The sequence below is a fragment of the Ambystoma mexicanum genome, chromosome 8 (genome assembly GCF_040938575.1).
Source record: "Ambystoma mexicanum isolate Mex_15411 chromosome 8, UKY_AmexF1_1, whole genome shotgun sequence".
Classification (NCBI taxonomy): domain Eukaryota; kingdom Metazoa; phylum Chordata; class Amphibia; order Caudata; family Ambystomatidae; genus Ambystoma; species Ambystoma mexicanum.
In genome coordinates this window covers 1,011,214,667-1,011,230,727 of record NC_090929.1, presented here as the reverse complement: position 1 = coordinate 1,011,230,727, position 16,061 = coordinate 1,011,214,667, and the positions used below count along the sequence as shown (strand labels likewise).

Here is a 16,061-nt window from a genome sequence, read left to right as displayed (position 1 = left end):
TTCAATTGGCTTTGCATAACCATGCAAATTGCACAGGACAATTGGCATTTGCCCTTCATAAAATCAACACACACAAAAAACCAAGGGAGGATATTTTCTTCTAATAGTGATTTGAAAACGTTAACAGGTGTGCATGTTTTGCACTCCCAAGAACCAATGTCAATGTTTTCCCTGGAGCATGCAGTCCTGAAATGTGACATTTCAGCTTTCGTTGTGGCCTGCGAATCTGCCACTGTGGTTCAAGTCCCGAGGCAAGTGTTAAAAAAGACAGTCAATGGGCCTCATTACACGGAAGGCGGTAAGGGTTAACGGCCACCGGTAATGGTACCGGTGACCGTTAACCCTTACCGCCTTACTACGAGGTCCCTTTGCGGGTAGGTACTTTAACGCCTGCTTTTTAGCAGGCGTTAAAAACCAACCCGCAAAGGGACCACGGTGCTAATTACGGTACCGCAATTTGCGGCACCGTAATTAGCGCCTTCCCCATTCCCACAGAGCCCTATGGGGCAAAAATGGGAATGGGGAAGGGCGAATTACCGCCCCGCCAACCTTGGAATAGGGCGGTAATTCCCCTTTCCACCAAGGTGGTGCCGGTATTTTACCGGCATGGAATAGCACCTTGGTCCTCCGCCTACCGTGCAATGAGGCCCAATGTTTGACGTTTTACACATCACCCTCTGAAAAAGTGGGAGGACACCGAACACCATTTCGGTGTTATATTTATAACGCGCTTAATACCCAGAGGTTTCTAAGCGCGGACCCAGGGATCGAACCTGTGGTGCTCCGTGTCCTGTTGTTTCCAAGGCGAGCACTTTGCCCCTGAGCTATCCTCCCGCGGTGCACTCGACTTGAGCCCTGCGTACAGGTGGTTGTAGTGAGAGGGAAGCCGTTTGCTCTATCCTGGTTAAGGAGAATGTCCTTCATGAGGTCAAGGAGCACAGGGAAAAGGTATGAACATTGTCAACAGTGTGTGCTGCAGCGAATGAGGAAATTCGCGAGAGTTAACTTAAGTGCAGATTCCAACAAAAGTTGAGAAGTAGAGTGATGAAAAATGTTTTTCCCTGAGTGCATGGTGTAGTAGAAACTCACAGCCATCATTACAGAAAGGTTAGTATGAGTACAACTCATGGTCACTTCTAATTTCCATCAGCAGTAACATACTACCCATTACCTCAGGAGGACATGTGTGAGTCAAAACCCAAAAAAAAAGCTTATGTAGGTTGGGGGTTAGAGAAATGTAGCTTCTTATCAGTCGTTTACCAATGTTGGGCCAAACTCCCCATCTTTTCCTGAATACATGTATAAGAAGATGAAGAGTGTTTACTGGCATGTCTTTCATGCTCATTCGCACGAGAAAAATATGTATTTTACACATTGAAACGACCTTCTTTTCTGCCAATCGTTTTATTTCTCTGGTTTTGTGCTTTTATTACACGAGGTGTGCTAATGAAAATGGGGACTAGCACATGTCATTGAGTGATGATATCTCAAGATGTTTTATTGCTTTTGTACACTTGATCAGGTCTATCGAAATGGGTATGTTATGTTATTGAATATTTATGCTACGCCCACATGCAGAATGAAACGTAGCAATATAGAATTTCGTTGACGTATCATTATCATACAACGTGTTACCTAGCATTAGTATCACGATCATTTTGGCTTGTAGATACAATGTGCAGACCCTGGAATACAAGCTCGAAATATAAATGAGCAGGTGTTCAATAAAAAAGTTCACTGAATGATGTATAGTAGAGAAGGAGAAAGGAATCCACATAGGATGGGCACACATATGTGTGCGTGTGTCATTCATAGTGCTTAAAAGAAATAGTGCCAAGAGACCACAACAGCCGGATATTGACTGTCTAATCATTGAATATTTGCATTTGTAGATTTGATGCATTTAATGGCTTTGCCTGTGTCAACAAAGACCAAAATGGGAGGTTCTGCCAAGATTATCAAGTTCGCTTCACGTGCTCAATGGACTTCTGTGCAGGTAAAAAGCGCGGTTTTTAATAACCTTCACACGTACTGTTTTTGTGTTTTCTTCTATTTAAAAATAGTGTATTTTCTTTACTTCAGTACAGAAGCATAAATCCTCTAAGGTACATGGAAGTAAGTCTGTGGATCAAAGTTCGATCTGACATTACTTTTCTATGCAGACTTCATGAGAAACAGGGAAAGGACCAACACTCGAAATTAAAACTCACAACACCATTGTCGTTGTGCACTACTGCAAGAGCCAAGTAGGCAAAGTAGTGTGGGAAGATGCAGGCTCAGGAAGAGAGAAAGAAGAAAAAGCAAACATTCACCACAAAAAATAGGAACTAACGCTGTAGCTCATGAAAGGGGTCTACATATGCTCAAGTCTTTTCTCCCTAGTTTCAAGTTAAATAGAACGCTCCCATATTGGTGAGGAAGGATTGCTCAAGGGTCACGCATTTGTCTAGGAAGCAAGACAATGTAGAGTAACACAGGTTCGAATCCCGATCTGCTCTTAGCAACCACTCGCTGGTATTAAGTAAATTATAAAATAACAATTATAAATTACCTATATGCTTCCTTTGAACAGCACTCCCTGAAACCCCACTTGTCGAACCCCACCCTACCAAGTCCTGCCTCTAGGACACCCTCACCAAACTGGATTTAATGACTCAGCTATTCTCCACTTGCCCCTGTGAATAGGTGCTATACCTCCCAGGCACCTTCTCCTCTCTGGCCTTGTACCCCACACGCCCGACTGGCATATGGGGAGCTCTTGAGATTGCTGCTAGGCCTCTGCACCCTGGGCCTCTTTTGTGTGGTATTTCCAAATGTCCGTATAGGAAAAGCGTTGGGCTTGCTGAACATGTGGAATACGGGTGACTGTGTAAATGATTCCCAGTTCACCCTTGCACACGCACCTCCCTTTCCCTCCGATCTCTCTCAATGGCCCCCACCACGCATCCAGCCTCACCCAACCTCCCCTCCACCCCTAGCCCCACAAAGCATCCCTACTTCCTAACCTTCTGCCTCCTGCTCGGCATGGCATCCTCATCACTGCCTCAGCCTACCCCTCACCCGGAACTCCTACAGCTCCAAATGGAGGCCTGCTCTTACTTGTACTGGGCCACCATTCAGCTCAATATTTGGGGTCCCAGGTTCAACCCTCCTGCTGAATTCCATGAAAAGGAAATCAATCCAGGAGGCGGGTCAATCCGCTGTGAAATCTGCTCGCAATCCTTTTGTCCTGGTCTTCTATTCCCTTTGGCAGGTTTTTCTTTGCAATTATGAACACCCTCCATAACGAATGTACAGGCCCATATCTGAACAAGATGAGCGGTAAACTCTACATGTGCACATCACTAGCGGGAACTGGGGTAAAATCACAAAGGCCTCATTACAAGTTTGGTGGTATTTCCAGTGGGAATAATGTCCAACTAACATAAGTTAAGGTGGACGTGTGTTTATTAAACCTGCAACATCTACAGGTTTTATATGTGTGGGGGCGTCTTGTCCCTGTGATGTTCTGTGTCCTTAATGTTGTGGTTAGAACTAAGCTAACATGTTGAACAGTACTCAATAGACATGCATCTAAATAATTTCCAAACATGTTAAATGAGACCCTATGGCATTGTACTTTGGCGTGTATTGTTTAGGATGGTTGCCAACACACTAATGTCACATTCATTTGTACTGGGCTATGGATCTGCAAAACAGTTCTTTCTACAAAAGGATGACTCCTAAACAACACAAATCCTAACATGAATAGCAGGCAACAACCCTCAAAGATGCTGCTAACTCCGTCATGCATGACATCCACATATAAACAGTGCATATGTGCCATTGGTACGCAGACGACATTATGAGCACTCTCCCCTATAGTTTTTCATCCACCTCTGATTGTAGCTAGATTAAACCCTGAATATTATTCGAGGACTAAATATTCAGAGTTTAGCTAAAGCTATAATGGGTCCCCCTTTGAGTTCCCATCTTCTTTCTTTGTGGCCTTTAGAAGGCTCAGGGTACTCTATTTCAGAGCTTCTGTGTTTGTTTTTGTGCTCATATAAAACAAGAGAAGGCCTGTTGTACCTTCACCACCAGTATCTAGAATGTGTAATACAAGCATGGAAGCCGGACCATTTCTATAACCCACCCAATGAGCACTATGATATGTCTGGAACAATACTTTAACTCGAAACTGCTCTTAATTCTCGACCCGTTTCGATATTCCTAGTATTTTTCAGCATTTTATGCCACGTTGGAACGAGCAGATTTATTTATAATTGGTCAACTTTGAAACATCTCTTTCGACCCCGGTTGTCTTAGCATGGGAATTTTAGCGTAGCAGAACTAACCTGGCCTCCCTCCTTGGATTTCCAAGATTGAAATACTTTGTTCTCTGAAATTTTGATTGTTTATTTAATGGCAGAAAAGTGATCATACAGTATGATATGATTGGTTATTTATAATGCGCTTAATACCCAGAACTTTCTAAGAACAGACGCGGGGCTCAAACCTGTGTTGCTGCGGTCTTGCTTCCAAGGCGAGCACGTTGCCACTGAGCTATCCCCCCGAGACAAGTAACTACAATCTTATTATTTGGAGCATTGTTTTGCTGGAAAAGTCATTGTTATAAGAGCCATTGCCTGGGCTGGAAGAATAGCTCAGGGGCAAGACAAAGCAGAGCAACACAGGTTCAGAACCTGTTCCTGTGCTTAAACACTGTCCGACGGTATTAAGTGTGATATAAATGATACATTTGTTATAAAAGATTAATTAATTATGGTCTGATCATTTTCTGATTTCCTACATCTAACTTCACTCGATTTGCCAAAAGCATCATTACACGGCCATGATTTCAGCTTCATCTTTTTAATTTATCAAGGTTAGTTATATGTGTATTTAGGAGATGGTGTACACAAAATCAGGGTGCTCATTATTTCTTTTTTTGATGTTTCTCTTTTTTGTCTTCTTTTTGCTGGTTACAACTAACTAGGGGGGGTATCCCACTTAGCCACATTCAACAGAAACCAGTTTGTATCCTTTTTCACGCATGTCTGCATATTTTCTATACAATGAATAACATAACTATTTATAGTTGGCTTGATATACGCAGCATAGGCCATTCCGCTAGCTCATTAAGTCCCAATGCATGTAATCATATGCACATGATTAACTTCTGTTCCCTGTGTGAGCGTCTGTTCCACATCGTTTGATACCTCTTATAGTTTAATTACTTTCAGTTTAATTGCTTCCAATCTTGGGAGGATAGCACAGGGGCAACATTCTCGCCTTGGAAACAAAACAACAACACAGAGAAACATAGGTTCAATCCCCGGGTCTAATAACATGTCATACTTCTAGAACAAGACTTTTAAATTAGACATCTATCTGATCAATTTCCTGATGCATAGGCACATGGGTAGTCTTTACTTTTACTGTTGATTTGTGTTCACCTATGCCGATAGTTACTAGCTTTTATTTCAGATGCATGCTTTTCCATAACACCCATTTAAATAAATTACATTTTTGGTCAATCAACTTTAACTGTGGATATTGAAAGATGTCACCTTCTTTGGAAAAAGCACATAACACACACCTATCAATGATGGAGGAATTGCTCCATTCCGTACGATGGTTGCACTGCTTTTGAAAGCAAATAGCGGCAGTCGGTCACACTCAGTGACCACTCCTATTGATCCCAATTCCGTACTCAATTTCCTTTCTTTTGTTGCTGTGTTGAAAGAATGTTGTTGCACAGACTAGTCTTTGTGGTTCCACAGGCTTTTCAATTCGGGGTATGAGAGGACCCCTACGACAAGACAACCCCCAAATTATTTGCATGCCTTACTAACATGCAGATATAGCCTCAGAGTATCAGATGCTATTTTTGGAGCTTCTACATTTCAAAATTACAGAAGCAGCGAAGGACACTGTCTAGACTGTGTTTTCTGAAACTCATAACGTATGGGTCCTTTACCTCTGCTTTACTGTTCTACCTAGACCAAAGGTTTCAGAAGAGAGTTAAATGTGTTATTGACATTGTGACTTTACTGGATTGATGTAGTATTATCTCAGTTATTGGCACTCTGATGATACCACGAAAGCTTGGAAACTGGCGACACCATGGTGAGAAATATATTTAAGCCATCTTTCGCTGGCACTACTCCTGTGCTGGCTTCATTCAGCATGTAACCAGGCCAGAGATTTGGGGCCATTTGTGCTTTTCAGATCTACTCCCTGGTTCAGCACATATCCTCCAAGGGGATTGGAATGTTACCAGGCATAACTTGTCCACACCAGTGCCTGTGATGGCTATTAAGTTCATGGCCTCGTAAGATACTTACCTGGCTGTTACGGGTTCCACTGCATGCTCATTTCGTGGTGGATGAGACTGTGGTTGTCAGAATGCCCCTGTATTGCTGGCTCTGGGGCCTGTGACATGAACCTATTGGCTTGTGAAACACAGGTACGCAATCTTCCTCGTTGAGCTGCATTTGAGGAAGGAGATCTGTTGGCAGTGATGCACAGCATGTGTACATTATTGGAAGATGGCGGGCAGCTGCAATGAATAGTGTATAGACCAACCTGAGTGATCATGGCCCACAGTCATCCTCAGCAGGAGGAAGCAGACTATTGGACCGCCTGCGAGTGACGGACTGTGCCACCTTGTTGTGAATTGTTATCTCGTCAAAAAAAGACAACACAAAAGGCGATAGATGCTTCAAGATTACACCGCTGTGAAGGGTGAAATCCCAAACAATAGCCACATCTTGCAAACATCTGATATTCTCTGTTGACTAGCTAGACACATATATGTCTAAACCAACAGGGAGCTATAACTCTTTCTGTGAGCAGGTGTGACTCATGAAAGCAATTCCCTTACATAAAGATACCTAGATGATGCACAAAGAATTTTGAATGTTAATCTTTGGATGGCAAATAAGATGATGCGCTGACCTTTCACGCATATGAGCTAAGCTGGACGAAATGGTATGTCCAATTAGTCAAGAAGAATATGGGGTAGTTCCTGGGAATTTGACTGCTCAGAGCCTGACCAAAAAACGAAGGCCTGATTACGAGTTTGGAGGTATAACCTTGAGTTAGTTCCGGTCAATCTGTTGTCACATGGCATGTGGAGAGTCGACCAGCAGACCATACCATCTGATTCAAAGCTAAAGGTGATTTATTCAGACGCACAAGCATGATCTAAAGATAAGCACTCTAATTACTGGCAGATGTCAAGTTAGTGTCATGGTCCCTTTTAGAAAACAACGTAAAAAGGTAAATAACCCTGAACATTTTGCTTGTCACGTTCTTCCTCAATATTTCTTTGATCATAATTACTATACCAAGCTTCTACAAAACAGACTAGCCTGTTTTAGTAATTACAGAGGTATTGTCGAACGGATGGATCAGATTAAGAGAATACAATACATTGTTGCCATCAATTAGCCAATTTGATTGAAAGGAATTATCTAGTGACAATGGCCCTCATTAGGACTCCGGCGCTAAACCATGGTGCTATTAGCACCATGGTCCATGCCGGAGTCCGCCATGGAGAAAGGGGGAATTACCATCCCATTCCAAGGTTGGCGGGGCGGTAATTCCCCCTTTCTCCATGGCATGTCCCCATTCCCATTTTTGCCCCATAGGGCTCAATGGGAATGGGGAAGGCGGCAATTACGGTACCGCAAATTGCGGTACCGTAATTGCCATCAAGGTCCCTTTGCGGGTCCCTACTTTAACGGCATGTCCAGACCAGCCGTTCAGGTCGGGTCCCGCAAAGGGACCTCGTAGTAAGGCGCTAAGGAGTTAACGGCGCCACAGCCTTTTACGGCGCTGTTAACCCCTTAGCGCCAGAGTCGTAATGAGGCCCAATATATCATTAAGTTATTTTATTTAGAACCACTCTATCATTGGTCCATATATATATTACCATGATAAGACCTGAATTAAATCAAGTTTAATTTATGGGGGGGTCAGCTTGGTTTCCAAATATAGGAGATGCTAAGATGTTCAAGTAGGCACACCCAAGAGATGCTTTAAGAATTTACCTTCCGCTAGATCCAACACTGCAACCAGGGCAGTAGCGCACACGCCGGAGATATACCTAGCAATCTCAATAGACTTTGTGTCACACGCTTTCAAGCTAGGCAACAGAGCTCTAGCGCCAGACTAACCGCAAAATACCTGAACTATTTCATTTATTTAGTTATTTATTTATTTGCATTTGTAAAGGGCCCAAGCCCAAGGGCACCAGGGCGCTGTTGCATACACGTTGCATACATCTTAACAGAAAAGGACAAGCAGCAAAGAGAGACAGAAACAAGAGAAGAAACACACATTTGGGGGGAGGAGGGGGCAGCGAGCTAAGGGAAGAGGGCCTTGCTGATAAACAAGAGAGGGCAGAGAGGAAGCCTGGGGGTGAGGCTTGACAGGTCCTGGTTCCAGGTGGTGTGGATGGGCGGTAGTTCTTACACAAAGAGCCATGTTTTGAGTGCCTTTCAGAAAGAACGGTAGTTAGTTTCTACTCTTAGCTCAGGCGGCAGTACCTCTTTAACACGAGAAAATACCAGATACATTTTTTGCCTCCAGGTATGTTGAAGAAGAAAAGAATAAGAAATCAAACTGAGAAACAATAGACAATTGGAGGCTGTCATTAATGCAGTAAAACAGTGGTGGTCATTTTCTTACTGCCACATCTTTTGATGATGACAGAATTACCACTGTTTTTACCACACCATTGAATTCCGAGTTTGGAGGGAAAGTGGAGGATTCACCACCAGCAAAAGGTTCGAGTTAAATCCTCCACTTTTCCTCCAGCAATCGGCGGGGTGTACTCTGGCGGAATTATCGCTCACAGTAAATCTGCTGCAATCCCCATGGAGTCCTATGGACTCCAGAAAGAGGAATTACACTACCTTACCACCACTCGTAATCCCATGGTAAACCTACGTGAACAAGTGGCGGTAATGGTAAATTATGTTGGCGGCAATTCAGCAGATTTACCACTGATTTACCAAAAACCTTATAATGACACCGTAAATCTTTTTTAATTTATTCTGATAAGCCATAATGTGTGATTTTGATGTATTTAACAGCATGTTCCTTATGGACATGACATTTGTAAAACTAGCCAACAACTTTTCCAAAGCCGTAGAGATTCTACCTAACATGACAACATTGTCTGCATAGGCAAGAAAAGATGTTACCATCATTGGTAACACTGGACGGATGGTGTTCAAGCCCATTAAGGCAGAGATTAAAAAGGAGTGGTGCCACCACACACCCCTTCCTGACATGGCGTCTGATCCTGATTGTGTTTGGGAGAGCACCATTCTTGATACAAATCACAAAGGCCTTAATGTCAATATACAGTTGAATGAACAGACTGAAAATCTGGGAGTCAACGGCCATATTTATAATGTGCCAGGGTCAAGGACTTGACCCTATCAGGGGAAAGGAACCCCTCCCCACCTGGGTAGGTGGCTTACTAGGGTACATGCTAAATTCGATACTACCCCAGTGGCGGGTGAGGGAGCTGGGAGAGAGAAATACATTTTAATCGGACATTGCATCCATTAGCACAATGAAAATCACAGCAATACATACAATAGAATCGTATAGAATACAAAGTCCTAACCTATAAACAGTAAAACAACATAGAAAACTGAATTCCCATCTTCCATAAAATATTTCATACTTTAAAAGCTTCCTTAATAAAATTAGCTACATCTGCTAAGAATTTGCCATCATTACTATTCATTAAAATGTATTGCCTGATCCATGTTCTTATACTATTCTGATTAAAATGCTGCCTAAGCCAGCATTTCCTCATGTGAATTGTAAACCTGCAGACTATTAAGAAATGCTCAAGATCCTCCCTCCGCCCCCACAACCCAATCCAAAGGGACACATGTTCTCTAATCTTAAGCGTGGTACTCTCGCTTGCTACGGCTATCATGAGCATGTAGTCTAACTATTGATGGTGAGGATTTCGGGAGCACTGGGGCCGGATCGTAAAATCTCAAAGAGGGAAGCGTAACCGCTCGTTCTAGAAAAGCTCCATCTTTAATCGCGGCTGCCCTTTTTTTAATTAAAGATTTGCAAAAAGATTTTAAATGCACGTCCCGTGCTTCCACAACCATCAATCTCCAACGGCACATTAGGCTCCGCCCGCTCGTGAACCCATTTTCATTGACTTTACTTGGATATTTGCTGAGTTCCGATGCCGCCGTAGAAAGATTAGTTTTTGGTAAAGGAGTATATAAACATTTTAAAAAGAAGTCCAGAAAGTGCTGCTCTGCTAAAAGGGTGATGTTAACCACACCCAATTCATAGCGTAGGGCGTCTGCTGGAGTATTTGGAGGTAAACCTACTACATGCAAGGCCCTTATTTTGTGCTTTTTCTAGAGGGGTACATGATACACACCCCATACTTCTGCCCCACAGAGAATCGTTGTATTAATCTTGGCCTGCATTACCTGTAGGCATTTATCCAGGTGTTTCACTCCAAATTGATGGTAAAAACGCATAAGTCCGCCCAGATCCACTACAGCCTGCTGAGAAATAGAGCTCATGTGATTTTTCCAAGACCCGTCATTGGAAAAAAGCAGGCCTAGGTATTTCTATTCCTGCACTACCTCTAGCCGTTGATTCTCAATTGACCAATTAGGGGGGCACTTCATTTCTGTGGCAAAAACCAGCAAGATTTATTGCCAACCCGTGATATTTAAAGTATGTGTTGGCATAATCCAAACTTAACTGCAAACCTTTGGGGGTTAAGTCTAGCAGCATCGTATCATCTGCATGTAACAATGCCCTTAGCTGAACCCCATTTAAGGAGGGGGGAATTAGAGATGTCTGTACAGCCATAGGATTAAGGTCACACAGAAGTAGTGAGAAATAAAAGTGGGGCCAAAGGGCAGCCTTCTTTCACCCCTCTATTACTAATAAATTCCCTTGGATAGCCGCACTGCCCATCACCTCTGACAGATATGCTGGAGTCTCTGTATAAAGCCTTAGTCGCTGCCAAAAGTCCAGATGGAACCCCAATATCTTCTTCTACAATAACACTTGGCTTACAGAATCAAACGCCTTAGACAAGTCAAGAAATGCTGCAAAAAGCCGAGACTTCTGTCTCCTTACATATTTCGTGACAGTCGTGTGTAAAATAAAACACTGATCTGTTGTCGAGCATCCTTTGCGAAATCCTGCTTGCGTGTTTGGGACCACGTGATTCTCATAAGCCCAAGCATACAGTCTCTCTACCAGGCACGCTGCATACATCTTATAAGACACATCCACCAATGCTATGGGACGATCAGAGTGAGGGTCTAAAAATCACCTTTTTGAATAAAGGAACAATCCAACTCCTTTGCCATGTAATGGAGTGGGGGTGGGGGGGGGGCATTTAAACTGACTAGCGATTATATACCTGAACCAAAACTGGTGCACACCAATCACATTCTTCCCCATACATTTCAGGTCTAAGGCCATCTGGGCCCGGGGCGTTGCCTTTTTTTAAGTTTTTAGTTGGGCTTCGATTTCAGCCAGCGTAAAACCCAGAGGTTGTTCCGCTTCTGCCTCGATTAAGTAGTTCGGCGAACTGCAGGCCCCTGCTTCGGGTTCCCACAGAATCTCCTCAAAATGAGAGACCCATCATTCTGAGTCAATGGCACCGGTGTCTCTTGCCACAACGCCGCAAATCCCTTCGACACTAGACTCCAGAATTCTTTTGGTTGATTATCTTTCACAGACTTGTCCAGCATGTCCCATTGGGCCTCCACAAACAAGTATTGCTTTCCCTAAGCAGTTTCTTACACAGAAAGAGGTGGCCTGTCGTAGTCTTATGTTGACACGTAGCTACGTGAATTGCCCACTTCAAATGCCTGAATTCAGAGTCGAACCAGGGGGCATCTACCCTCACTGAGCTGGGAGGGCAATTTGGCAAATACCTGACTGAATGTGCTCAAACAGGTCCATCACCTCTCCCTGCAAAGAGGCCTTCAATAACTTATGCTGAAGCCTACTTATATCCTCGTCTTCTAACATCTTTAACACCTCTATTTGGGACATATGGAGTTGGGAGGGCCCCAGTCCCTGAAACCACTGTATGTGCATTCACTGGTGATTCGGGTACCACTTTCATTCACCCAGTACCTTGCACCCTTAATTCTGGCCGAGTTCTCTTTGCTTTATTTGAGAACTACAAGGACCAGCATACCATGTGGTACCAGAAGAGCCCAGAGTCCCATGGGAGTACCTCAACGCTTCCCAGCAGATTCTAACACTGTGACACTGGTCGAAATAAAGAAGAATGACTTACTGCTGGTCTGGAGAGGAGGAACGCTGGCCCCATGTACAACGGGGTAACTAACAGCGAATCTTTGAATCACTGTGTGCCAAAAGGGGATGGGGATTATATAACCCTGGGAAAAAGATAGATGGAGATTGGGCATTGGAGTCAGATGGGGCACAGAACCAATGGGACATGGAGGTAAGAACAGAAACAGGAAAACATGGGTAAAAAAAGACCCGCAAAAGAGAGACACAGTGAAAGGTGTTCAGGTGAGGTCAGAGTGTGTGGCGGTAGACCAAGTGACCAGGCAAAAGACGGAATGTGGAGTGGAACGATAAAGAGAAAGTTGAGAAGCCAGATGGGCATTCAGTTGAAGTGTTGTGTGTAAGATTGTTACACAGTATTAAGAGTTTCCTACAAATGTGAGGGAATATGTGAGGGGAGGTATACAGGGTAGAAGGGGTTAGTATAGGGTGAGAGCAAAGAGGATGTAGATGATGGGGAGCGAGAGAGGAGAGAGAGCGAGAGAGAGAGAGAGAGAGAGAGAGAGAGACAGATTATGAGAGAGAAAAAGAGATTGTAGAGGGGAAGGTTGGAAGTAGTAGGAAGTAGTTTATGGAGGAGGGGAGTGGTAGAGATAGAGAAGAGAGGAGTATGAGAGCGGAGGGACAGATAAGGAGAGAGGTGGGAGAAATACAGAGAGTGAGAGAGAGGGAGTGAGAAAACCAGAGTGGGTAAGAAGGATGCGATGAGAGAGGACTGAGTGCCAAGACTGAAGCGAGTAGTGGGAGAATGTGGGAGAGGGCAGAGACATGGATAGAGATGAAGGGGAGATGAGAGAAGAGCAGAAGCAGAGAGCAGAGTATTGAGAAGGAAGGGAAGATCAGGGAAAGGAGTGTTCGGGTGTTTTGCAGGCATCATTCAGAAACAGCATTGGTAACATTCTTGTGGAATTCTTAGAGAAGGAACCGTGGATGGAAATGTTAGACACTAGGGGTCATTGGTCTCTAGGACTCATGCTAACATTGGGTGACAAAGAAGCATGGGTTATGGTGTGGGCAGCCCATGGGAGGTTGGGGGACTATCCTTTGGACATGTCCAGCAGCAACCCCACGTGCATGGGGAAGTCAATTATAGACTGCTCTTAATAAAAACCCTTAACTCATCTATTTGAGTCTTGTGATTATTAAGACCATCTGTGAAAATATGCACCTGCCACAACATGGATGTGTTCACCCATTCAAAAGCACTGGTCAAATCCATGAAAATGAGATTCAGACACGTCTCTGTCGAACCCAGGCCGATTTACCAGGGATCTGTTGCCTATTTGACTATTTGATCAATACAGGGCCTACCAGCCACCATCATAGGCACAGCTTTAACCTGGATGTTTGGGTCCTGAGGAGGCATGGTTCTATATTAACTGCCCAAGAGTCCTTCCTCCCAAAAGTTATTCACCAAAGTAAGTTTGAAAGCATCATAACAATCATCCACACTGAAGCATTCTGCCTTAAGAATATCACTGTATGTAATTGACAACCAGCCCTTGACATGTCTCAGCCAGTGGTTCGACTTGGTAATAAGGCTTGATTTATTCTCAAATTATCCTTTTGTTAGGCCAGGAAAACCACACATAAGTAAAAGGTTGAGCGATCACTCCAGGACAAGATCATGTTTGTTTTGCCTATGGTGGACAATAGATGTTCTTGAAGCTGTTCAAGGGTCAGCCTTGAAGCTATTTGTATGTCTACTGGCCAAACTTGATGATGGAGCATGAGTGGCAGCACGACTTTCTATGACCAAAAGTAAACCGTCTCTGCCCTCCAAAGGATTAACTTGTATGTTGACCAACTCAGGACAGTGTAATCTTTTATTCGTATAACTTGGTTGAGCAGTAGGTTTAACAGCTGTGAAAGTGGTTATCAGTTTAACTTTTGAGTTAGTTGGATTCAGCAACATATTAGCAGGGAGTTTATCATGAATGTCTGTATTGTCGATTGGCGAGCCATAATACCGGAGGACAGCCTCCCTATATCCCCTTTGAACAAATACACTCAGTATAATTGCTCCAACACTATGGTATAATAAGCCTAAGTATCCAGAGAAGTAGCAAAAGGTAGATATTTTACAGACTTATGGCAGGTCCTGTGCAAGTCAGATTGATTATCTCGCGCAGCAACATTATTATCAGAGCTGCCGTTCCATGGAGTCATTAGAGTGAGTGAGGCAGTAGTGCTTTCTCACTGGGGGACACCTTGGCATTATCATTACAATTCTTAATCCCCATTTCAGCAGAACCAATATGCTTATTGAAGCATGCCAATGTCTTGGCGTTACCTTTGACTGCGGCAGCTTCCGCACGAATGAGTAAGGAGGAAAGTGGTAGGAAATGATTGATTCAAAAAATATGCTTTTACCAATAAGATCATGTCAGGAGGGGATGTCAGCTAATGAAACATTAGGAACTTGTTCATTGAGGACATTGATTTCAATTGTAAGACAGAGAAGTGCTTGCCATCCTTCTCGTTCAAACCTCTTGATATTTCAAATTGATGAAGCAGATCCACAATTCTACTACTATTAGGCACGTTAATATCCGAGATAACAACATTATTGTCATTGAATATACTAATAATATCTTTCTCATCGACTGTCTTCAATTTAGTAAGAAAGTTAAAAGCGGTCTGTGTAAAGGTTACACCCAAACCACTCTTCAAAGCTTAACATTTAAGTTGCCTTTGTTAGGTTGAGCAGAGTTATCATTACACAAATCTAACAGTAATGTTTCAATGTACTAATACGTTTGTTAGTTTCTGTTATTAGACAAGAGATCATCAAAGACCTTTGAGGGGTATGCGCTAGAGGCAGCGAACATCTAGCCTTAGATTTGGACATCTTAAAAAAATACAAACAGGTAAAAGATCATGGCAACTAGATGCCATGCAACAGCTAATAACCACACAAAAAAGATACTGAACCTAAATCTAACACTATTAAAACGTATAATTAACATAAAAACAGCTAATACATCAATAATTATATACAATAATAAAACAATTGTAAAATATAGTTGAAAAGATCTATACAAAAAAATATAGTCTCCTGACTGGCTATAAAGTTAATAATTGCTATTTCAACATAAATGTCTGAGACATCCACAAATATTGTATAACTTGGGCCCACTCTGTTGGTGGATAACAAACAATAGATGTAAAATCTTGATCGGTGTCTCAGCCAGCTTACATGCTCACAGATAACGGGCATTAAGGGCAGTTAGTACATGAAGATAAATATTGACCTCCACTTAGCCAATCATAATGTTCAGATTGCAGTCAATAACTACTGCTGTTGACTGCTGTCGGAACATTCTGATTCCAAAAGTAGACAGGGAAACAACAATGCAATTTAGGGGCAAGATGCCTTTCAACAAGATACCTTCTCCCTAGGAAGACATGGGAAAATGCGTACACTTTCTTAAACAGAAACCTTTGACTTTTACACCCCCGCCCCTCATGCACGCTCATGTTAAACCCACTCCAGTTTAACCAAGTTTTCAATTGAAGGGCTTAACTTATGAAGAAAGCTTGTTATTTGAATGCTACAAAATAACACATTTAATTTAGTGAGTTTGTCCATTTATTTTCTCATTATTAAACTAACATAATAATAATAATAATAATAATAATAATAATAATAATAATAATAATAATAATAATAATTTAGCATTTATATAGCGCTACGAATCCTCAGGTATCTGAGCGCTAACGTTTTCTAC

The 16,061-nt window shown here is 42.7% G+C and overlaps 1 protein-coding gene across 1 annotated transcript in view; it reads left to right on the top strand.

Moving 5' to 3' along the window:
* Positions 1–16,061, top strand: part of LOC138472655 (mucin-5AC-like) — a 515,681-nt gene that overhangs the window by 351,775 nt on the left and 147,845 nt on the right. Inside the window, exon 8 of the mRNA XM_069610941.1 lies at positions 1,893–1,996. Within this exon, the coding sequence (XP_069467042.1) occupies positions 1,893–1,996 (104 nt within the window). The remainder of the gene's footprint in view (positions 1–1,892; positions 1,997–16,061) is intronic.